General features: G+C 41.0%; 3 protein-coding genes across 3 annotated transcripts in view; all 3 read right to left on the reverse strand.

Annotated features, from left to right (window-relative positions):
- LOC125378021 (tripartite motif-containing protein 3-like) overlaps window positions 1-26,912 on the reverse strand; it is a 61,604-nt gene that overhangs the window by 27,022 nt on the left and 7,670 nt on the right. The window lies entirely within an intron of this gene.
- LOC124151240 lies at window positions 10,026-13,750 on the reverse strand. The gene is made up of 2 exons (XM_048392627.1): window positions 13,453-13,750; window positions 10,026-12,501 (listed from the first exon to the last, which is right to left on the reverse strand). Exons 1-2 carry the CDS (start codon window positions 13,748-13,750, stop codon window positions 10,874-10,876), a joined length of 1,926 nt encoding a protein of 641 aa, XP_048248584.1. The 3' UTR covers window positions 10,026-10,873.
- Window positions 22,933-25,547, reverse strand: LOC125378105. Its single transcript, XM_048392963.1, has 2 exons — window positions 25,442-25,547; window positions 22,933-24,554 (listed from the first exon to the last, which is right to left on the reverse strand). The coding sequence occupies exon 2, from the start codon at window positions 24,448-24,450 to the stop codon at window positions 22,933-22,935; it is 1,518 nt and encodes a 505-aa protein (XP_048248920.1). The 5' UTR covers window positions 24,451-24,554; window positions 25,442-25,547.

The following is a 26,912-nucleotide window of genomic DNA, read 5'->3' on the forward strand; positions in this document are numbered from 1 at the left end:
GTAGTGACACCAGGTGTATGTTGAGAGATTCACAGCCACATGACGTCCTGGCTTGATATCTGAGTTGACCTTATTACACAGGAGGCTGGGCGGATCACCAAGGGAGTCTATCTGGTAGTGACCTCGGACACAACGAGGAAGCAGATGTTGAACCAGGCTGACTGCATGGAGAAGATACCAGTGTACAAGCCAAACTGAAAATACCATTTTGTCCATTTTCTCAGCTATCTATCTATCAGATGCGTTGAGGCTGATATGGCGCAAGGGTTTGTGGATACATTTTGCTTCTTTGTGTGATGTTTAGTTTCTACTTATTCAAGGGTTTAATAAATTATTCAGTCAGCAAATCATATAAATTAAATGTTGGAAAATAAATATATAAATAAATTCCCATGTGGATTCTGGGTTAGAACAGAAGGCCACAGTGAAAGAGACTACATGGATCGTGTGGTCATGCTTTTTGACATTCTTGATTGCGTGTCATTGTGACAGCATGGGGTGTTGCTCATAATATCACTTGTTTGTCTGACCCAGTCGCTGTTACCAACAGGCCTCTGTGAAATAGCTGGACATTTTGCTGAGGGCAGGGTCAATCATGTAACAAAGAAGCCATAGTGTGTGTGGGTTAGAATTGGTCCCTAGTAACCTAGCGACTGCAATAGATCGTTTGACGTGTTGTGTCACCATAACCGGACATCATGAGACATTTGTCCCAATATCAACCATTGGTCTGTCTTGTCCAGACTAGCTTATCAATAGCCTCTCAGGATATAGATGGAACAACATACTCAAGTAAATGCAATCATGATTATGTGTGTTTTATTGTGTCTAATGTCACACTCAGAAATATTCCAGCTATTTGATGTGGACTTGTAACTAAGTGATTGATATTGTGAGCAATGATCCACTCCAACAGGGTACATGAAACACAACAAATCAAGTAACAGAGCCTGACCACTCGGTCCCTATGGTCGCCTTTTACAACCAGCATACGTTACTGAGGATATATTCTAACCTGGGATCCCTGTTGGGATCAACAATGTCATTTGAATTGCCCAACTTATGATGAAATATGTAGGACTCAAGCAAATATGATTGTTTGTTGACAAATTGTTGTTGAGGGCTGCACTCAGCATTATTCCAGCTATGTCTGTAATTAATTGAGTCTGGGCCAGACAATCCAGGGATTGACATCATGAGCATCTACCATGCAAGTCAGTGAGCCTGACCACCCGATCCCGTTAGTCGCCTCTTAAGACAAGCATAGCCACCTTTTACAGCAAGCATGGGTTGCTGAAGACCTATTCTACCCCTGAAATTCATGGGTACAAACAAATACGAATGGCCCAAGCATTTAACCTATGGAAAGAATGGAAAGGTTTCAATCCTGTCTGCATCTAATATTTACGAACTGCTGTAAAAAGCTGGAATTTTGGTAACTGCTGTGGAATTCAGTATTCACTCAAGCCTATGTGAGTAATTAACTGGACATTTTGACTGGTGCATGTTTCAGAATGGCCAAGGCAAAGCAGGCTGTGTTGAGGGAGAAGAAACAACACACCCTCAAGAAACAACATCGCCAGACTCCATGTGTGGGCAGTTCATGACCACAGAAGACTGTGTATAAGTATTGTAGAGCGTGTGTGAGTGTGAAGTCCAGGGTGTGGTGGGGATGAATGTCGACAGTCCAAGGACAGCTGCAGGAGGTGTTGATTCAGTCAAGGCGGAAGTTGTGTGTCATCATATATGTCGACCTGTGTCACTTCACCTCAGTCAGTTTGTAGCCCTGATAATAAAGAGAAGTTCTACAATGTCCGTTTTATGAATTTAATATGGGCTGACGTTTAATATGGGCTGACGTTTAATATGGGCTGACGTTTAATATGGGCTGATGTTTATTATGGGCTGACGTTTGGAATAGGGTGGAGGATTGATGAAAGCTGAATATTAAGTGCAGAGGATTTTGTGCAACGGTTTCACAAACCGGAGCTCTGCCACTGTCACAATTGCTTTTCTCAAGCACACGACCCATTGAGATCCGGGGCAGAATATGTCTACAGCAACCCATGCTTGCCATAAAAGGTGACTATGCTTGTTGTAAGAGGTGACTAACAGGATCGGGTGGTCAGGCTCGCTGACTTGGTTGATGCATGTCATCGTATCCCAATTGCGAGGATCGATGCTCATGATATCAATCACTGGATTGTCTTGTCCAGACTCGATTATTTACAGACCACCGTCATATAGCTTGAATATTGATGAGTGCCACATTAAACAACAAACAAAAATAAAATATCAAGCACACACTTTGAGACCTCTGAAGTGATCATAACTTTATTCCAAAGGAAGCCAGAGGCATCGGACTTCTGTTTTAAAGGGAAACAACACTCCAACTCTCAGTCGTCTTGCAGGCCCTGGTTTGATTAGCCTGTATAATCAACAGGTTCCAAGTAGTGCTAAGCACAACCAGTCGAGATTATTGTCTATATGCATATTTTTAATCTGTGAAGAAAGCCCTCCATATTTCAATACGCTCTTTAAAGTTGCACTGCACTGAACAGCATTTTGGGTCAAAAATTAGTGTAGAGATTGTTGGGTCAGCTGTCACCTAATTTGGTGAAGTCCAAATGGTTCAAGATATATTTGGGGAGGTGGGGTAGCCGAGTGGCTAATGTGTTCGATTGTCACACCAAAAGCCTAGGTTTTACCATCCGTTTAGTAATATCCAAGCAATATCACGTCGGGGGAAACCAGAAATGGGCTTCACACATTGTACACATGTCGGGAATCGAGTCCGGATCTTCGGCGTGACGAGCAAACGCTTTTACCACTCGGCTACCCGACCGCCCCTGCCACAATGAAGACAAATCATTGAACAATGACTCTTGTTGAAAGACCATCACTGGAATTCACTTAGGCAGTATCCTGAAACAATACTGTTGCTGCTTTTTTGCTTTATTCCAATGTTTGTTGTATGTATTTGCTTCAGTTTCCGATTCATTTATTACAACCAGACACACTCATAGCAGTTGAAGTAATCTGGGGCGTCTCGCATCCCAATAATGAATTCCCTGATTCCACTATGCCCAGCCACATCTGCAGCTAATAAACACCGTGTAGGAGTGCTGGCAGTAAGAGCCATAGTTATGTTATTCATATCATCATTCTGTGATGGACAGTTTGGCTTAGTATGGCTCTTGATAACATGTCAAATATTCTTCTGTGATTTGAACATGCCACCATGGTGAACGTAAATTGAGAAATGTGCATGTGACCAGAAATACATAAACGTGTAGCATTACACACGATAACATAAGAAGCAAGATAGGCTTTAATGTCGCTGTAGTGTGTGTGTGAGTAAGTGAGTATGGTTTTACTCCGCTTTTACCAATATTCCAGCAATATCACGACGGGGGACACCAGAAATGGGATTCACACATTGTACCCATGTGGGGAATTGAACCCGGGTCTTCGGCGTGACAAGGGAACGCCTCTACCGCTAGACTCCTACTCCAACGCCCCTCGATATCACTGTAAGGAGGTGCACTACCCATAAAGTTGATATCCATCAGTTTCTTTCAATATGAGAAATATTTTAGTCACCAATCAAATTTTATTAAAGGGAGCCACTGACAACCACACAATAAATTAATACAGGCGAACAGGCAGGTAGATGGCTAATAGGGATGAGAATTACTACCCTAGTACCCGACCCCCTATTACCTGACCCTACGAAAGTACCCGACCCCTATTAGTTGACCCTATCCAGGTACCCGACCCCCTATTTCCTGACCCTTCCCGGGTACCCGACCCCTGTTACCTGACCCCACCCAGGTACCCGATCAACTATTACCAACACGACCAAGGAACCTGCTCTTGTTTTCGAGTTGGGTAGAAAATGTCTGACTGGAAACTGTTTTACCGGAGACCTGGCAAAACTTAATTATTACCTACATGTATAAATAGATCTGAACATGCATACACTGAAGTTGACTAAAACCTATCTTTACTCAGACATTTATAATTCAGAAGGAATATGTGCATTGTCAGAAAGTGTAGCCATAGAGTTTTGTTGTTATTGTAATTGAACAATATATCACGTGATTAACCAGCTATCCGGGTAATCCTGTGGACACCTGGATCCATCTCAGGACCCACCCCTCCCGAATACCCGAGCAAACCCTAATAATGGCTGACAATAAAAGTACGAGGGTGAGATTCTATTTAGAGTGAGTGTGAGTTAAAAAAAAATTAACGTCACACCGGCAATATTTCAGCCATATCGTGACGAGAAGTTATTACATATTATCACTAAATAAGAACCTGTCATCGATGGACAGTAAAATAACTAGAATATCACAGATTAATCGTTAAAAATAGCATACAAAATTATCACGAAATGTCACAATACAACATAAAAATGAGCTATAGATCACCAGCAACCAAAGTTAGGCCACCACAATGGGGACTATGGGGGCTTATGGTACATCTGCTACCTACCTGGTGTCACAAATCTTATTAAAACATTACCTTTAAACAAGTTCTGAGATTTGTGTAAGAATATACCAAATGTTCTCAATCACTAATACTTCCTTCTCTTGTGTATGATATAACATATAAATATATTTGAACATGAGCTTCAACCTCGTCCAATTAAGCTTTGGCCGGACTTACGAAAGTTGAGTATGTCTTGTCCCAGAGAGGTGCCCCACAAGTTCTCCTAGAAGGCTACACGTTCGCTAAGAACAGGACGAAGAATGAAAATGTGTACTGGAGGTGTGTGAACAGATCTTGCAGTGGCAAGTGCACCACAGTCAGAGACTACGTTCGCGGCACGTCAGAACACAACCATCCACCTAGTGATGACCGAGCAGTGAGATTTGTCAACGCCATAAGGAAGAAGGGCATGGAAGAGACAACACCTATGCAGCAAATCTACAACGACCTCATCAGCCAACAGGAGGACGACTTGGTGCCGCATCAAGAGCTGAGGTAGACCTTCCAGATCAGTGGACAGCGACACAAGATGGAAGAAGATTCCTGTTGTTTGCTGACGGAGAGGACGACAAGATACTGGCGTACTGCTCCGACGAGGCTCTTGAAGCACTGCAGTCCGCAGATAAAATCTTCATAGATGGAACATTCTCTACCTGCCCTCTTCTGTGAAACCAAGTATACATTATTCACGCGATGTCAGGTTCCACAATGTACCCTCTGGTCTACACACTCCTTCCAGATCGCCAGAGAGCTACATACACCAGACTCTTCAACCTCCTCAAGACCAAGGTTCAGCAGACCCTCGGCCGACCCCTAGCTCTATCTGTCATCCAAACAGACTTCGAACTTGCTGCCATTCAAGCTGCCGAGACTGCATTTCCTCAGAATGATGTCAAAGGCGGTCTATTCCATTTCTGTCAGGCAATATGGCGCAAAACACAAGAACTAGGACTTGCAGTTGCATACAAAGAAGATGTGGAGGTTCGCAAGTGGATACGACGAGCTGTAGGTCTGGCATTGCTGCCCCTTCTCGAGGTCCAAGATGCCTGGCTTGAAGCCATGAACCAGTGCCCCGACGTGCGCCAATCTGATAGTTATATACTGCAGGGATAATTTTAAGCGGTGTTGTGCAAGCGAAGGCTCATCGGCCTCCACATACAAACTAGGTACAGGAGAGGTTCTAAATGATCCAAGACAGAGTCTCAGTCCTTGATGATGTATGCTATCTAATTTCCCTAAATTACTTTGAGCAGCTCCAGCATATACAATTGAACCATAATCTAGCTTAGATCTAATAAGGGATCTATACAGGTGAAGTAAGATTGTCTGATCCCCACGCCACTTAGTATTTGCAACAACCTTTAGTAGATCCGGAACCTTCAAGCATTTAGTTTTAAGATATTTTATATGAGGTTAAAATGTCAAATGGCGATCAAAAATAAGACCCAAGAACTTGGTCTCCTCAACAACCTTGATGGGGGCACCGTTTAACAGTAGTTCTGGGTCTTTATGCGGTCTATAATTTCAACAAAAATGGATACAATTTGTCTTTGCTTTTGAAAATCTAAAACCATTCTCAAGCAACCACTTTTGGATTTTATTTAGGCAAAGCTGCAGTTGCCTTACTATTGTGTGCATGTTTTTGCCACGACAAGATATGTTGAAGTCATCTACACAGTGTGACCCATCAATTGAGTCATTCAATGCCTTAGAGAGACTGTTAATTTTAATGCCGAATAATGTGACACCATACTGCCTTGTGGGACACCCTGATCCTGATTGTAATGGTGAGACAGGTTGAACCCACACGGACTTGAAATTGTCTGTCGGTTAAAAAACTGGATATAAACCAAGGGAAACGACCCCACAATCCAAAATCATGAAGATCTCTTAAAATGCCATGCTTCCTAGTTGTATCATAAGCTTTTTCGTAATCGTAAAAAAATGGATACAGCATTTTGTTTGTTTATAATGGAATTCTTATGAACGATTCTAAACGTACCAGATGATCAATGGTACTTCTATTTTCCCGGAAACCACATTGTATATCTGTGATGAGATGATTGGTTTCCAAATACCAAACTAATCGATTGTTCACCATACGCTCTATAGTTTTGCAAATGCAACTGGTAAAAGATATAGGACGGTTATTAGATTTATCATATGATATATATATATTTATCATATAATGGGTAGGTTTCTCGGCAGGATAAAGCCAACGGATAAAAACGATATCCGTTGGGGTCATATGCGGATAGAGATGCAAATATCAAAGGTCAAGTAGGACTACTTTCACTGTTTATAAACAAACATGGCGTCGCCCTCGTTATTCGGCGATCGAGTCAGAATTAACCATCGTGAATCTGGATACACTACAGGGATAATTTCTATCATTATCAAACGAACAGTCTAATATACTGAAATCAGTGTCTTACTGTGACGTAGTAGCTAAGGCATTTTATAAGTTTTTGCAACTTTCGAGGTATAAATTTCCAAACAATTTTGCGAGGGCACGAGGCCTAGCCAAGCGGGATCAGTAGCCATATCTGTGCTTGTTAGACCTCTGTGGCTTGAAACCTTCTCCACAAATCAAAATGGTCGGATTCGGCCGAAATATGTTTGAACTGTTACCTTGTTTCGATTTGTCGCTGTGTGTACATCTGACTACACTTCTTAACGTTATGAAAGGACAGACCGACTGTCAACAACGTCTGACCGTGGCCGTGACGTCTCATAGACTAGGTTTAGAGTAGCTTCCCTTTGACAAAGGGCAGTTAATCTAGCGGACAGACCGATGGATTGCCGAGAAAGGCAATTAAAAACAACTGTTGTTTTGCGTATAAGTTGCTTCGCCACTGTATAAGAAACAGATATCAGTTGGAACTATATTGACTACTGTCACTGTCCGACTGACACATCACTTACCCTGTGACGTAATAAATATTAAGGCTCGCTAAATACAATGTTTATTCCAAATGCAGGATATTTACCATCCCCAAACACACTCGCGTGATAACCTCTATTTATCATATACCTGGTAGGTTTCTCGGCAGGTTAGAGCCAACGGATAAAAACGTTATCCGTTGGGGTTATATGCGGATAGAGATGCAAATATCAAAGGTCAAGTAGGGACTACTTTCACTGTTCATAAACAAACATGGCGTCGCCCTTGTTATTCGTCGATCGAGTCAGAATTAACCATCGGGAATCTGGATAATCTACAGGTATAATTGCTATCATTATCAAAAGAACAGTCTAATATACTGGAAATCAGTGTCTAACTGTGATGTAGCTAAGGAATTTTATAAGTTTTTGGCAACTTTGGAGATATAAATTTCGAAACAATTTTGCAAGGGCGCTAGGCCTAGCCAAGCGGGATCAGTAGCCATATCTGTGCTTGTAGACCAAGGCTCGCTTAATACAATGTTTTTCTTAATGCAGGATATTTACCATCTCCAAACACACTCGAGTGATAACCTCTATGGATCTGTACGATCCCGTCCAGGTTTTGGTACAGGGACTACAATCGCATCATGCCACGAAGGAGGAAAAATCCCTGATGTCCAAATATCATCAAATATATACTGAACCAAATTAAAAACTTCACAATCCTAAAATTTTAACATTTTGACCAGTTATCATTGTGGGCCCATATTGTGTATTTAAACAGAAATGGCCACGTATTGTCTTCAGATAACACCCGTTTTTGTGCAGGTGAATCGATCAAAATCATGTGCACAGCACTATAGTGGCAAAAGTGTTTTTTCACGTGCAACTGGTCACGTGGCCATAATACCGTACATGTTTTCAGCCAAACTTGTTAGCAGTCATTAAAAAAACAAAAAAAACACAAGAAGGCTTTACGGCCATTTGTCATGCCACGCCTTTCTAATGTGCAACGTGAACGTGCCATCGGCATGTTGCAGACGGGAACGTCCGTAGCTGAAGTCGCAAGGACGATTGGTTGTAGTCGACGGACTGTTTATGATTTACAGACGCGTCTACAGCAAACGGGTACCACCACTGATCGCCCTCGGCCAGGTCGACCACGTGTGACGTCACATGCAGAAGATCGTCAGATTGTCTTACGGCACCTCCGTAACTGATTTTTGACGGCTACATCAACCAGAAATGAACTGTTTAGGGGTAGACTGAGTGCGCAAACTGTTCACAACTGTCTGAGAACTGCTCACCTTCAAGCACGACGGCCATACTGCGGGCCGATTCTGACTCAATTACACAGACGTCAACGTCAATTGTGGGCACAGCAACACGTACGATGAACTCAGGGGAATTGGAATCAAGCCGTCTTCATTGATGAATCCCGATTTAATCTTCGATTTGCTGATGGTAGGTCGCCGTCATGAACGTTACGCCCAGTGTTGTGTACAGGAAGTTGACAGATTTCGAGGCGGAAGTGTCATGGTGTGGGGTGCTTTCTGTGGCAATGCACGTTCCAGGCTTTTTGTCATCCGTGGCAACCTCAACGCTGATGCTTACCGCGACCAGGTACTGGCACCAGAACTTCTGCCTTTTATGGCAGCTCATGGACCCGGTTTGATCTTCCAACACGACAATGCCAGACCCCACACAGCAATTTTGACAAGGAATTTCCTTCAGAATGTGGGAGTCAACGTCATGGACTGGCCGTCAAGGTCTCCCGACCTCAATCCCATCGAACACGTCTGGGATGCTCTTGGCAGAAGTCCGCGCACTCTCCAGAACCAACCACAGTATTTGCAAGATCTTGGCACCATTTTGCAGCAACAATGGCAGATTAAACATGTTACATTTCCTGACATCACATTTATCTGTGTTCTTAAGATAGGTTTCTTGTGAACACAAAGCTGATGGTTTAGAATCTTGAATTAAAAGCTGTAAATCATGAAAATTATTTCTATATCCTCTACAATTCCATCAAAGTATGTTGGACGATTGAGTCATGGTGGCTCAATCTGCGAACGCTCACGTACACGTGAGGAGGAAGGACTCCTACTTCTGCTCTGTGACGATGGTGTTACATCCATGTCCAGAGCATCAAAGGCGTTATGAACAATTATCTCTGAAGATGAGGAGTTCCTGGTTGTCTGATTTCTATTAAGTGTTTTTCTTTTTCTTTCTTTTCTGGTCAAAGGTTGCATGTCTGGTTCTACAGCATCAGATTCTTTAGTGACAAGCACTTCAGCATCAGACACCGTATTGTCTAGTTCAGAGAGATTCCATCAGGATACTAGCATCTTAGACTATCAATAGTGTACATCTATACGCATGCGCGGCGTGAGTCCCAGTAAGCCGTCAGCCTGTACAGACGTCTCTTAGTATATCAGTAAACAGTGATTAACCAAACCCCGCGTTCGTTATGCAGTTATCAGCTGATACGACAACCTGAGAACATTACAACTGTAATCATAGACTTTTTTTATTTGTGGAAAAAATACATTTTGCTCGTGCTGTGTGCAAATGATATTTTTAAATGAACCTATGATTAAGTATGTAACACAAAACAAAGTAAAACTAATTCATTGAAGTTTTCATTCATCGATTTTATTTGAACTGGAGTCACGGACATATCACGGGCTAGACACTGCGAATTCAAAGCACGTCTCGCAGGCAGTTCGCTGGTGGGCGTGGGCTAATTTCTATTTATTGTGTCTATAGACGTACACACTTAAAATTCTGGTGTGCATACTTTGCATCAGTCTGCATATAAAGTGTGCACCTCCAAAACACAAAAATATATCTCACTCCATAAATGAGTCAACAAAAATAACTTCATACGCTGCTTTGTTAGTCATCAACACAAACCACTGTAGACCATACAACATCTGATTTGTTTTACTGGAGCCCAAGCAAAAAGCCCGATATACGTATAAAACGATCTGGTCATGCATACACTGAAGTTGTTTGAGGCTTTATCTTTACTCAAACATATAGACGTCAGAAGGAATGTGTGCATAGTCAGAAAGAAATGCGAACATTAGAGATTTGTAGTTTTTTTTAACCATGGAGTTTTATTGTCATTGTCGTTTAACAATATACCCCGTGACTAACCAAAGACCCATGCTGAGAGAGAGAGAGAGAGAGAGAGTGTGTGTGTGTGTGTGTGTGTGTGTGTGTGTGTATGTGTGTGTGTGTGTGTGTGTGTGTGTGTGTGTAAAGTAGCGCTATGAAATGAAACCTTTATATGTCTGTATTTTGGGCCACTGGCCTCTATACTGAATAATTGTCTTGTCTTGCCTAATGTTATGTGTAATGATGTGAAAATAATGTCTATGGATACACCTTTGTATGATCATTCACATCCCAATCGGAAAAGACCATAGTGCATTTAACACCAGCGATAGTGATGATTGAAAGCATGCAGTGGTTGATGTGACTACATGAAGTTGATTTCGTGTGTCTGACCTCCACCACAAATATACAGTGTGTCATGTCTATCGACATACAATCCATATGGATCACAGTCAATGTCCTGATGATCTGTGACATAATCCCCTGTCTCTGTAAGCCTTGTAACATTACTGCTGCCTGCAAGCAGGATGTCTCCTGTTGGAGTAGTTGAGATACCATAAGGGCTAAGTGCTCTGTCTCCAGTAGGGGCGTATCTCCACACAACATCCCCCTCTGACGTCACACATGTCACAGACTTCTTCTCCCAGTCAGACACGAGTATGTTGCCCTTGTTGTTGACACACATGTAGAAGAGGGGGGCAAACAGTGTCTCATTGTTGTGTGTAGTGACTGACCTCAGCACGTGTCCTGCCATGTCAAGGATGTCAACACAGGCGGTAGTACCTGCTGCTAGAGATGAAGGACTCAGAACAGCGAGACTGCAGTAGTCCATGCTCGTTGTGATGGTTGAGAGCAGCACCAGGTCAGGGGTCACTTCCACTGTAACAATCTGACTGGAGTCAGGGACAGCAACCATCACCTGCTTCTCCTTCAACTGTGTTGCACCACATGGAAAGTTATCCAGGGGAAGTTTACTTTGGCATGTCAAGTTTTTTCTGGTGTAGAAGGATTTCACACACTTGTTATTTAAGTCAGTGACCACAACTGTCTGTATGCCATCTACAACCAGAACTGTGACGTCACATAGAGCAGGCTCAACTTCATCACCCGCCATCTTCCAATCTATCGTGTCAATCAGCACTGGAGACGGCAGACACGTGCCCTGATCCTGGTATGTGACGTCAATCTTCCCCAGCTGTAGGTCATCTAGGATGTGCTGGACGTTGTCAGTGTCAGGTGTAAACCTGATGTCATCTATTCTCCGTGTGTCTGCTGTGTCTGTGTCCCTGACATCCCCCAACTCTACAGCCCCCGATTCCCAGGCCTGATAGGCGTCATACAGGTCCATATCACAGTCCGATACCAAGGCCTGGTCAATGAACTCACAATGTTGTCTGTACATCTGCATCTCAATCTCGTCAAGTTTTACATCTACTTTAAGTTCCTTAGTTTGTTTGTCTGTAATATCCCTGACTTCATTCTTCAGTTGTTTTCCTTTCTGCTTGATGTTGGCGATGGCTCTCTCAACAACAGATTTGATATCCTTTTCTACTGCTATTTTGTTTTTCTCAATTCCGCTAATCTTCTTGTTTGTTTTCTGAACAATTGTATGTTTTCTATGTATTTTCTTTGATAACTGTTCCGCGCTTTTTCTCAAGTGGTATTTCATAGTTGGCATCATTGACTCTGTGGTAATGACAGACTCACATTGCCTGTGGTGAATAACACAACATGTCGAACACACGACTTTGTGGCAGTCTTTACACACAAGCTTTATAACCTCATCCTTGTGTTCCCTGCACATGACCTTGCGTCTCCTCTTCACCTTGACCTCTCCTGAAAGGTCACAGATTTCATGGTCATGTGATGCTGGACTTGCACGATGCATCTTGACACATCTTTCGCAGAGGGACACTTGACACTCAGAACACCATGAGGCTCCCTGAGTTGTCTCCCCTAACTTCTCACACACAGAGCAACATGAAACGGAACCTGTAAGTGGACATTTCTATGGTTAATGGAGATATTATAACTGTATTTACATAAATTACGAGATAGAAAATTCAGGAAAAATTGTTCTTTTTTGAAAGTTATTAACAGTGCTTGCGGTATAGGATTGGTGATAAAGTGTTGTCTTGTCAGGGTTATTTGATATTCTTGTGTGGGGGGAATAGGGGTAGATTTTGGGAGTCTAGGGTTTGATCGAAAACTTAAACAATTACATGAGAAAATGCTTGAATAAAATTGTTATGCTTGAGACATTGGCTGCCATAAAATTACACTGTTAATAATTTTATGTAGGCTTATAGTTCTGATCAAAATGAAACAGACCTTTTGAAATGGGATTTTGTATTGAGATTAGATATTTTCAGCCCGAGCTACAGAACCTGATATTTAAAAAAAATTATAATAATTTATATATATCTTTGAGCCTGAATTTGTTTTAAGAAACAAGTACTGGCAATTTTTTTTTCTCAACAATTTGAAGCATAATTATGTTTTTGAACAACATTTGGGGAGAAAATATTTTTTCGATAATATCCCCGCCTGAACCCAACCCCTGAGAACATCAAATGACTGCGCCCTTACAATTAACTTTACATATTGTAGACATGTTTAGCTATTTTGTTTTCAAGAGCATTATCGATCACCTGGTCACAATAACTGTTACGTATACTAGTATTTATATATATTATGTCCGCATCATATTCAATGTTAATAATGAACATGTTAATAAGTAGTATCATAGCTAAAATATATAGTACGCCTTTCTTAAAGTGCTTTGGATACAGTAGAGACATGCTTTTGATGGATAAATGTGTATTTTCTGGTGTTTATTTGAGTCAATTGTTATCATTGGAACAGTGTCTCACTGCAATACTGTAATTATACTATGTATCTAAAAAACATCAAATACCATTAAAATGCACATGTTATCAATACCCGTTTTGACAACGTCGGCTTGTGTGTCAATCAGTCCCTGTATAATGATGCTGGGTTTGATCTGCCCCGCCCATTCCTCCACTGGCCGGTTGAGGTCAGGGACGTTGGTATCTTGTCGACAGAAGGCACAAGGGATCGTCTTGGACTGTACAGCATCTGGTCTGGTTTGGATGTACTTGGTGACACATTTCCTGCAAAATGTGTGATCACACCTCATTGTACAGGGGTCTGTGTACAGTTCCTGGCAGATCACACAGGTGAGGAATTCTCTCACTTCCCCAATCTGGGCTGTCGCCATCTGGAAAACAAGAATGAAAGTCACATAAATCATTTTTCAATTTTTCAAAAAATATCACTTCGTCCGTCCCTGTAATGGGGCAATTTTGGTTGGCACATACTGAAAATATGTTGTAGAGAGCCATTTCGAACTTACCTTCCGCATCAAGCTGACATGGTATTACTGAAATACTGTTCAAAGAGGGATAACACCAAACTCATTCACGTGTTGAGTGCATCATTTAATATGTTGAAACGTCTATTATTCGATGTCAAACGTGTAGTTTGTCTCTGAGAAGTCAATGTTGTTTCTATGCCGAAACAACATCACAGTCAACTACACAATAGCGATCAGTATTATATGTAGAGTGTCGACCAGGCAAACCAACTGCTGACATCATGAGCATCGAATCACCTCACCAGGGTACGATGAGACACAGTCAGCCAGGTCTCACATTGTAACAAACGGTTCAAATATGAAATTGTCGCTCTTATGAATTCTTGTTCCAAATTTGATGGCGTTTTTGTGTCAAACAGGCAAACTCACAGCTGCTGATGTGACGAGCATGGAGTCAAGACGTCAGGGTTACGATTAGACAGTCAGCCAGGTCTCACATTGTAACAAACGGTTCAAATTGAGTCACTCTGGTGATAAGACTTGACATATATATTCAGCCACAAGTGGGATAGTCTCTCAATACATCCGGCTTTAATATTCTGTTAAAATCAACCGGACGATTTAACCAAAAACTGATAAAAATGTGTTCCCAAAATGACTATACATAGTGCTATAGGAATACATTATTCTACATATTGATATCACGCCAAGCAAGGCCCATTAACTCATTATCTAATAACTTACTGGCTCTGTTGTTAAAAACAAGGTTTTTGTTTCCACACAATTAAGGATTTACCTTGTAGAGATGAACTCATACTAATATACATGAATTATTGTGACAATGTGAGGTGAGGCTTAATTAATGCCAATTAAACTCACACAGGTTTGACATTGTCATCATTATTTGAAATGCACACGTGTTTGAACTTTGAAAATCTACCAACAGTCAGTATAAATGAATAAATAATGTTAACACCAAGCCTTGTGAATGTGTGGTTTTTTCATGGAGAAGGGTTGTCAGTATGAGATCAGATAATCGACAGCGTTTCCGTTGGGAATATTCATTTAATTCTGCATTCGTTTTTTCCGAATTATCGAGTTGATGCATGTTGAGGGTAGTTGGTGTCCTTGTACTATAACTAAAGACTGTTCTGTACAACTTAACCCGAATTATCACACGAAGCAACAAACACTCCTAAATCTCACTAGTCTTGATTCGCCTCCACTGGATACCGGCCTCAGTAAGGATCGAACATAAGATACTAAGTATCGCCTACCTATGTATTAAAGGCTCAGCTCCATCATACCTATCAAGTTTGGTGAGAGAATACGTACCATCTAGATACCCCAGATCGACCAGCGTCTCAATGCTCACCATACCACCAACATGCGACCACAGACGCTGTTTCTCCACATTTACTTCACTTTTGAACAATCAACCTCTCACCATCAAATAATACTTGTCCAATCAGACTACTAATTTTTGAAATTATTGTTTTTGAAAAAAAAGCACTCACACGAAAACCATTACACCAGACTTATTTCCGCACGGTTAAATCGTTTGTAACAACAAATACAACTGTATGCATTTTCCTCATATCGAATAATTAATTGGATTTCGAACAGCTCATCACATATCAATTTGTGTATCACTTTCCTTTTTTGATTGCCCTGTGGATTTATAATTGTGAACACAAATCTTCTCCCTTTCTCGACATATGTAATATCCATGTTGGAAGGATGTACGTTGAAGTTACTGTAAGTTTCCAAATAAATCTTTAAATTCAAATTAGTTCTTTTCTGTAGGAGGGAATTGGGTTTTACTTTGACTGGCTCATAGTTAGATTTTGGAAGTTGGAAATATGTACGAAAGAAAAATGACAACTTGTAAATAATATTTGATGTTTGCAATGGGTAAACAAGAGCCTTTATCTTACCTCGCCCCTTGAGTCAACTTACGCATTGCAATCAGTTCAGTTAAAGTCAAACTAAGACATTATTAATGCCAGCTTCATTCACTCCTGAGTGACTTGTAAACTTGAAATTCCGAAAGTATTGTCAGAACGGTGATGAGACATGTTCATAACACCCCATCAGTCTATAAATAGAAATGTTTTCGCAAGCGTGTGGTAACGATTGAAGATCAAGATCTATCAATGTGAAAACGACGTCGAAGAAAGCTTGTGTACACAATATCATGATATGGATGTATTAATTTGAGAATGTTCTCAGAGTCCTCAAAACAATGAATACTTTATGTCAATGATTGATAATGCAAAGAATGTTTCAATGATAAATATTACAATTAACAATCAAAATAAGGACGAGACAGGTTGATACCAAATGTAATAAGAGACTGAGAGTGAAATCCCGTTAATCCAGGTGTCACTATCTGCGGGGGTGTGGGGTGATCTGCAATGATCTACAAAACTGTAACCACAAACTATCAAAACAAGGGCATCTGTTTCTAAAATTTGATTCATAGCCGCTAAGGTGAGGTCGCGTCCAAGATTATTGCCCCCATAAAGCGATGTGCGTGCGTGCGTGCATGCGAGATAGTGACGATGTGGCCTATTGTGCATGACTATTTTTTTTGTGGTTGCCAGCTGTGTCATGTTTCATGTCATATTTGGTATCATGATCCCATTAACGTGCGAATGGTCAGCGTGCAGGTACAACTTTTTATCTCCATACATCGATTCAGTATCTGCTTCATCTGTAACCTATAGACGAAAGTTTCTTCCCGATATGTGGATAATCATATCGACAAACATGGCTGTAAATCACCGTATGATACATAGGACAGTTCACTCAAACACTATATTCATACGCGGTTTCTGAAGCTGAGTGAGATCAGGTTGAAAAATTGAACATCGTTGATCGAGATTATTGTAAGAATGACATGACAGGTTAAAAAGATAACCCTCGCGTGATTCCGAATCGTAAATATCAAATATGAGGAATGTGTTGTATGCTCGTTACAGGGTCGAACAATTCAACTTTTATTCTATAAATTTTGATATTTATGATACGGAAACACACTCATGTATTATTCTCTACATGTGTCTTGTTGTGTTTGTTGTTGAACGCCGCACTCGGAACTATTCCAGTTATATGACGGCGATCTGTAAATTATCGCGTCTGGACCAAACAAGGTTGTGACTGACATCAGGAGCATCGATCTAGGTAATTAGGACACGATGACATGACACAATACGACAAGCATTGATTGCTGAAGACCCATTCTAACCCGGATCTTCATGGGGAACACATATATGCATGTGTTAGCTATACATGTCAGTATATACTGGTACAAATCAACTTCTTATACGGGATTTTTTTATGTGAGGTAATTTTTGTGAAAATGTTTTGCATAAATGTTACAGCGTCCAATGCTGACATGACAGATTGCGTTTAACTGACAGGTTGTTGTATGAAGGCAGTACATACACTGGTGTATAGATGGGAACAAAAGGATAATGCGGGTCGACCAGTTAGAAAATGACTTCACCTCATGATCTCCGGTTGGCTATAAATAATAAAATATATATTTAATGTCTTATCTCTTCCTAAATCATTTACCTCCCAAAATATATACTTTGGCGGTGCTAGCAAAACATCGTCCAATCTTAAATATTAACAAATGTTCATTAATAATGTGTAAGGGAAGGATTTATATATTACGAAATTATTCCATGTTATGTCCAGTGCCAACACCAAGCCTACCTATCAGTTGTCCCCTGTCCTGTGTTGATATGATATCTTTCCAGTCACAAGATCAGTATCCGTCAAACCATGTGATCTACTTGTGTAACCCAGACTACTAATGTTATCTATGAGATAGGCCTTCACTTTAGAAAAGAAACAGAAAGCAGACAAATAGTGCAGACTCCTTTTCAAGAAGCTTTGAGTGTCTCTGAAGCATTTTTGGTGGAAGTAGTGAACTTTCTAAGCCGAATTTCCAAAGTAAACACACCGTGTTTATGCTCCTCCTTGCACGATGTATATCTTTCAACTGAGTCTTATGGTAGCGTTAACCTGGTACGTTGGATCAACACTGTGGCAACAATGTTGCAGTAAAGTTAAACGTCCTTTCGTAGATATAACAACAAAAATGCGTCGGATACGTTTCTTGGGTAGGTACATGAGCGGTGCAAGAATATATGCGGTTCACTTTCACTGTGTTACTTCGCGTCACATACAGAGATACCTTTAGCTGACATGTTACTGGCCTTCGTCGAATTAAGATCGTATTAAAATTCAATTGATCTTATTTCAGTAACGATTTAGATAACACTTAAAGATATCTTAGCAAACAGAAAAATACTTGTCATACGGGCAATATCCCTAACTGAATAACCTTGACCTTGTCCACAACGCTGCCAAGTTCATGTGCACAGCAAACTACATTCGCTACACTTTAACATCAGTATGGACATCTCTGAGATGTGCCTGCAATACTAATCATCAACAATCGGCGTATCGCGAAGTGTCGACGTTCAAGAATCACGCCACGAAAGAGAAATGACAATCCGGAACTGGGACAAGCACGTAAACTGAATGAGTAGTTCCAATAGATACTTTCACTGTTTACTTGAGCATGGGAAAGTTCATTGTATGTGTTTATATCCTGAAACATCAGCAAGGCCTGTTTCCTGATAGACGAAGCCCGTCGAAGGTTGACCATAATGTGAGGTTTCAAATTTGTTTGTAAACATAGTGAACACGTAAATTAGTCATTCGAACTATTTTGGCTCTTATTTTCACAAGTCGTCAATTCCTTAACCCGTCTTGATTATCATATTATCATCAGTTCGTTTTCGTCAACATATACAGTGAGTCTCTTGTGCAGGATTAATACACTGTCACAATTTGTTTTCTCAAGCACACTCTTATAACATATGTTATAGACCCTGGAAGTGATCATAACCTTGTTTTAATTGAAGCTAGAGGCATGTGACTTTCTGACTTTAAAAGGGCAACAATACTCCAACTTTCTGATGCGACGTTAAATTTAAACTCACTTACTCAGCAGATTCTAATAAGCAAGTCAAACAAGTCAAGATAATAGTCCATTATATGGAAACTCTGAATCTGGGAAGAAAAAGCCATCCACTTTTCAATACTTTCAACATTGGAGTGTTGTTGTCCTTTAAAGTTGTCCTGCACAAGACAACGTTAGGGCTGAAAGATGAACACAGATATTGGTGAGGTCAGCTGTCACCTAATTTGGTGAAGTCCAAATGGTTCTGGATATGTTGTTGCTGGTGGCGAAAGGGTTCGGGACATTTAAGAAGAGGTTGGAGTGGGTCTGCTTGCATTTTTGCATGTGATGCAAACACCTGTTTAGTTGTTTTGTTGTAGTTCTGTGTGACGGCATAATGAAAGTACCATGTGCTCTGTTAGAATATTCTAAACGATTTTCAACAATTAAGATGGGTTCTTTTCAAAGCAAACTCTTTGGTTTTAGTGTCATGATATGCTCATCATATTAATCTCATACATTAAGCAGGTTCAAAACGTTATTCGAACGTGAACAGACAGGTAGATGGCTACTAGGCCTGAGATGAGACCAAATTTACTACCCAGGTAGCCGACCCCCTATTACCTGACCTTACCCAGGTACCCGACTCCCTATTACCTGACCCAACCCAGGCACCCCACAACCTGTTACCTGACCCTACCAGGGTACCCTACAACCTGGCCTGACCCGACCAGGGAACCTGCTGTAGGATTCGAGGAGGGTAGAAAATGCCTGATTAGAAATGTTTTACCGGAGCCCTGGCAAAAACCCTTCAGATACATGTACATACGAACTAATCATGCATACACTGAAACTGACTGAAGCTTTACCTTTACTCAGATATATAAAAGTCAGAAGGAATACGTGGAGTGTCAGAAAGATATATGACACATTAGTGATTTTCGGTGTAGCCATGGAGTTTTATTGTTATTGAACAATATAGCATGTGACTCACTACGGGTCCGGGTAATCTTGTTGGTGCCCAGATCCAACCCAGGACCAAACCAACCAAGCCCTAATGGCTAACAAAAAAAGTGCACGAGGTGAGATTCTGATTCCAACCTTTGCAGCTGTAAAGAGTAATATCAAGTATCTCCGGCGTAAAAAAGTACAGCTGACCAGCTTCAGTGGCAGAGAGAAAAGGTATTTATGTTCTAATTCGCTTCGCTCAGACGAACATAAAATATTTACCATGTACAACATACGCATCTCAAGGGTTATGCCTACCGCAGCTGACAAGCGAGCAGGTTTATTAACAATCACAAATAAATACACTCGTCAAACTCGTAAACAGTGTTTCAAGTCGAATCCACGAATCTGTCAAAACCGCAGTTACGTGAAATATACAATTCCCAACTAAAATTGTGACCAAAGCAAACGTGATGTAACACGTTTTGCAGTTATTCAGAAATGTTTGAAATTATAATCATAATATACTTATCTTAAATTAATCTTCATCTGTGACTGCTTTTTCTTCCGTTTTCCTTGGCTCAGTTTTGGATCCCAACTGTAACTTGACCAGAAACTTCCCACATCATACCGAACACATCGTACAACTCAAATACAAGGATCTGCCCTACGGCTTAATTTTGTCCAACGGCTCAACTTTGCCCAACGGCTCAACTTTGCCCAACGGCTCAACTTTGCCCAACGGCTAAACACTCCAATACTTTGTAACCTCAAATTCTTGAGCCAATATTTTGCAAGATGTAAAATATGCTCGCCTGTGTAATACGAAGACCTCGAATGGTTCAACACAGTCAGTGAACACTACACGTCACGTTCCTCACGTGACTTCGTGACACCACATTCACGTGCAATGTACCTGGCTGAATGTACCTGAAACCCGACTCCCTATTACCTGACCCAACCCAGGCACCCCACAACCTGTTACCTGACCCTACCCAGGTACCCTACATCCTGACCTGACCCGACCAGGGAACCTGCTGTAGGATTCGAGTAGGGTAGAAAATGCCTGATTAGAAATGTTTTACCGGAGCCCTGGCAAAAACCCTATAGATACATGTATGTACGAACTGATCATGCATACACTGAAATTGACTGAAGCTTTACCTTTACTCAGATATATAAATGTCAGAAGGAATACGTGGAGTGTCAGAAAGAAATATGACACATTACTGATTTTCGGTGTAGCCATGGAGTTTTATTGTTATTAAACAATATAGCACGTGACTAACTACGGGTCCGGGTAATCTTGTGGGTGCCCAGATCCAACCCAGGACCCACCTAACCCAGCCCTAATGGCTAACAAAATAAGTGTACGAGGTGAGATTCTGTTTCCAACCTATTCAGCTGTAAAGGGTAATATCAAATGTCTCTAGTGTAAAAAAGTACAACTGACCAGCTTCAGTGGCAGGGAGAAAAGGTATGTCAGTTGATCGTGACGTCATGGTAACCGATGATGTCACACTGGTCTGCAAAACATTGTGACGCAACTTTAATGTAGCGATAACTCCTGTGGAATCCAGTTATGGATAAAGAATTTACTTCAATATGTTTTGCGTTTATGGAGGTGTAAGTACATGACAGACAATGGTATAGGGTCATGTTTTTTATTTGTGAAAAATACATTCTACTCTTGCTGAGTGCCAATGCTATTTAAAACGATCCAATGATTATGTGTGCGGTACAAATAAGTAAAAGAAATCGATTGAAGTTTTCTGTCAATGACTTCAATGATTTTATTTAATCTGGGGGCTATGCATATCACGGGCGAGCCACCGCGAATTCCTACGACGTCACGCAAGTAGTTCGCTAATCATGGGCTGATGTTAATTAATGTTAACCATCTGATGAAACGGACTCACTTGCAATTTATTTATTTAAGAATTAACTTAACAATATTTATTGTGTTTATGGAGGTATAAATCTAAAAGGACTTGTGTCCATACCATGCGTTAATCTGCGTACAAAACGCAAAGTGTGCATTCCCCTCTAAGCACAAAAATACATTTTACAAGACAACAATAACAGTGAGTGAGTTTATGCTTTACGTCACATCGGCAATATTTCAGCCATATCGTGACGATACAACAATAACAACTTCAAAGACTGTCTATTAAGTCATAAACACAAACAAAGAGTAGACGATTCAAAATATGACACTGTACAGCTCAATAGTGCAACACAAGATCTGCCAACTCTATTATCAGCCAGTCATGAAACAAATCCGAGGGTGTGCATGGCCTAATGTTTGTTCAGTTTATGCAGAGTAAACTAAATCTATTTAGGTCTCTGATTATGGAGCTGACGCACAAAAATAATTTCATTTTTATGCGAACAATAACATGGAATCACTTACAGTTTATTTTTTGACAATTGAACAATGAAATGAACTATGCCTACAACACTATTATAATCATTATAGATATGGACACAATTACACAATTGTAGAAGTGTTCCTCCGTACAGGTATGATGCAGGAGCTATTTGTTATTAAGTGGCTCACTATAACGTTCCACAAAATAAACTTCATGACATCACAAACATCCTACATGGAACACCCTATCTACTATCTAGTAAAGTAAAAACGATCTATGACTACGGTGCAATGGACCACGTACCTAACATGCTACTGAATGGACCTGGGACGAGTCCAAATCTACAGCCCGGGTAACCAACCCGACCCGGGAACCCGCTGATGGTCTCAAGATTTGGGAACTCATTAGTGTCATTAAAACAATATATCAAGTGACCATCCACAGGTCCAAGTAGTAATGTGAGCACTTAAATAACAAGTAAACCATATCATATCTTCTAAGAATAGAGTGAAGTATTGGTATCTCTTGAGCTGATTGGGATCAAACCACGGGCTTTTCGCCTTCCCGGCCGACACCGTACTTACTAGAACACGGAGGCGATTTAATAAAGAGAACCAGGTTGCTAAACACATAATGTGATATGTAATGATGTGAAAATAATGTATGTGGATACACCTTTGTATGATCATTAACACCCCAATCGGAAGAGTCCATTTTGAGTTGTTATAGTGAATTTAACACCAGCAATAGTGATGTTTGAAATCATGCAATTATTGATGTGACTACATAAAGTTGACTTCGTGTATCTGATCTCCACCACAAACATACAGTGTGTCATGTCTATCTACATACAATCCATATGGATCACAGCCAATGTCCTGATGATCTGTGACATAACCCCCTGTCAGCCGTATCACCTTGTTACTGTCTGCAAGCAGGATGTCTCCAGTTGTAGTAGTTGAAATACCAAAAGGGTCGAGTGCTCTGTCTCCAGTAGGGGCGTATCTCCACACAACATCCCCCTCTGACGTCAGAAATGTCACAGACTTCTTCCACGGGTCAGATACGAGTATGTTGCCCTTGTTGTTCACACACATGTACCAGGGTTGGGTAAACAGTGTCTCATTGTTGTGTGTAGTGACTGACCTCAGCACGTGTCCTGCCATGTCAAGGATATCAACACAGTTGGTAGTACCCGCTGCTAGAGATGAGGGACTCAGAACAGCGAGACTGTAGTATTCCTTGCTTGTTTTGATGGTTGAGAGCAACAACAGGTCAGGGGTCACTCCTACTGTTACAATCTTCCTTATGCCAGGGACAGAAACCATCACCTGGTTCTCATTCAACTGTGTTACACGACATGGAGAGTCACCCAGGGTAAGTGTACTGTGGCATGTCAAGTTGTTTCTGGTGTACAAAGATTTCACACACTTGTTGTCGTAGTCAGTGACAACACATGTCTGTAAACCATCTGCAACCAGGACTGTGACGTCACGTAGCCCAGGCTCCTCCTTATCACCCACTATCCTCCCATCTATCACGTCAACTCGCACTGGAGACGGCAGACATGTGCCCTGATCCTGGTATGTGACGTCAATCTTCCCCAGCTGTAGGTCATCTAGGATGTGCTGGACGTTGTCAGTGTCAGGTGTGAACCTGATGTCATCTATTCTCGGTGTGTCTGCTGTGTCTGTGTCCCTGACATCCCCCAACTCTACAGCCCCCGACTCCTGGGCCTGATACGCGTCATACAGGTCCATCTCACAGTCCGATACCAAGGCCTGGTCAATGAACTCACAATGTTGTCTGTACATCTGCATCTCAATCTTGTCAAGTTTAACAACTGCTTTAAGTTGCTTAGTTTGTTTGTCTGTAATATCCTTGACTTCATTCATCAGCTGTTTTTCTTTCTGCTTGATGTTGGCGATGGCTCTCTCAACAGCAGATTTAATGTGATTTTCGACTGCTATTTTGTTTTTCTCAATTCCGCTAATTTTCTCGTCTGTTTTCTTAACAATTGTTTCTTTTCTATGTATTTTCTTTGATAACTGTTTAGCATGCCTTCTTAAATGGTATTTCAGGTTTGGCAACATTGACTGAATGGTAACGACAGACTCACATTTCCTATGGTAAACAACACAACATGTCTGACACACAGCTTTGTGGCAGTCTTTACATACAAGCTTTATAACCTCATCCTTATGTTCCCTGCACATGACCTTGCGTCTCTTCTTCACCTTGACCTCTCCTGAAAGGTCACAGATTTCATGGTCATGTGATGCTGGACTTGCACCATGCATCTTGACACATCTCTCGCAGAGGGACACTTGACACTCAGAACACCATGAGGCTCCCGGAGTTGTCTCCCCTAACTTCTCACACACTGAGCAACATGAAGCGGAACCTGTAAGTGGACATGTCTATAGTTATTTGACATATCATAACAACATTTATATAAATTAGAAGATTGCGAATCCAGGTAAAATCATCTGCTAACTTATGTTCAATGCACGAAAAGGGCGGTGGGTGTAGGCTTGGAGTTCAAGCGTTGGCTCGTCACGCCCATGGGTTTGATATGTGAAGCCCCATATTGGCATAATTAACAGTGGCGTAAAACTGAACTCATTCACCCAGTTATGTACATGTAGTTCAACAGGAACAATTGCTCTTATAAGTGTACAGTTGTGATCACGATTATCACGGGCGATGGGGAAGCGAAGATGTTTTAAGGGTTAGCCAGGTTTGATTCCCTACATGAGTAAAATGTGTGAAGCCCTTTTCTTGTGTCTCCCGCAGTGATATCTCTTGAACATTGCTGAAGGTGGCAAAAATACATACTCACTCACTTTAATCAACCTGAAACATTCTATCATTACTGATACCCCTTTCTAAAACTGTCATTTGTAGATGTTTTCAGATAATAATATTTTCAAGGGCTTTATGGATGATCTGATTATATAAGCATCATGTAAACCGATAATAATCAGCAGGTCAATTAGCATTGCCAGTGCACATTGTCCCGACGTCAAAATATATTGTAAATATGTCTATGCCATGATTACAGTAAGAGTCATGTTTGTAACAAATGTATATTTTCTGGAGTCGTTTAGTGGAGTTAATTGGTATCATTGAACATACTGTTAACAGCAATACTGTAATTATACTGCATGTTTAAACAAATAATGAGTACCCTTAAACATGCCTTCATTACAACCATGATTCTTATTACTAGATTTCACTAGTTTGTGAAATGAATGTGTAGTTCATAATGTAATAAACCAATAACGGTACCTGTTTTGACAACGTCAGCTTGAGTGTCAATCAGCCCCTGTATAATGATGCTGGGTTTGATCTGCCCCGCCCACTGCTCCACTGATCGGCTGGGATGGGGGACATTGGTATCTTGTCAACAGCAGGGAGTGGGGATCGTCTGGGACTGTACAGCATCTGGTCTGGTTTGGATGTATCCTGTGACACATTTCCTGCAGAATGTGTGATCACACCTCAGTGTACAGGGTTCTGTGTACAGTTCCTGGCAGATCACACAGGTGAGGAATTCCGTTACTTTCTCAGCCCGCGACGTCGCCATCTGTAAAATATAAATAACTGTTCACTTTTCCAAGAAATAATTTCAGCTGAAGTTGTTCCGTCTTTGTAATGGATTAACATGTGGTATTTTTTGAGACAATAACATTTCTTGAGTGCCACTTCTGGCGCTGACACGCGATGATATAACTGAAATACTGCATTAAGCGGCATAACACCAAACACAATCACCCCATCAGTAACTTGTGTGCACCACTAAGTTTGCTGAAACGCCTCTGTAAATCCAGGTCGAAGGAGTCGTTTACATATCATTTCTTGTAACAAAAATGACATGACAAATACGACAAGCATTGATTGCCGAAGACCCATTCTAACACGGATCTCCACGGGGAACATATGCATGTGCTACCTATACATGCCATTATATACTGGTACAAATCAAGTTATTATACAGGAACTTTTAATACGAGGGCCTTTTTGTGAAAATATTTTGCATAAATGTTACAGCGTCCTATGTTAGCATGACATATTGCGTTGAACTGACAGGTTGTTGTATGGAGGCAGTACATACACTGGTGTATAGATGAAAAAAAGGATAATGCACCATTCCTGCAGCTTTAGGCGATATTGATAAAAACTGTTCATATATGAAATACAACAAAGGAAGATACGAGTATCAGGGTCTGGTCGTGAAATGGGTGTTTCCAACGGCAAGAGCTACGATAACGAATGTTTACCAAAGACACATGCAATTACCTTGCCAGTTCTCCTATGAGCATTGTAATGTCAAGAACCTATCAACAGCGAAAGTACAGCTGCAGTTCTATGTACACAGTAGGACCAGAGTTCACTCTCTACAACTATGTATCTAGCGGCGGTTACCGTATCGCCTCATCCATTCATATTATAGAAACAGTTGGTTTGTATGTCTCTCCTGAGGGATGCGGGTTGACCCGTTAGAAAATAACTTACACTTCTTGATCTCCGGTTGGCTAAAAGTAATAAAATATATATTTAATGTCTTAACTCTTCCTAAATCATTTACCCCCCCAAATATATACTTTGGCGGTGCTAGCGAAACATCGACCAATCTTAAATATTAACAAATGTTTATTAATAATGTGTAAGGATTTATATATTACGGAATTATTCCATGTTATGTCCAGTGCCAACACCAAACCTACCTCTGGTTTGTCCCCTGTCCTGTGTTGATATG

This window comes from Haliotis rufescens, unplaced genomic scaffold (genome assembly GCF_023055435.1).
Source record: "Haliotis rufescens isolate VD_foot unplaced genomic scaffold, xgHalRufe1.0.p SCAF_11, whole genome shotgun sequence".
In the NCBI taxonomy this organism is placed as follows: Eukaryota; Metazoa; Mollusca; class Gastropoda; order Lepetellida; family Haliotidae; genus Haliotis; species Haliotis rufescens.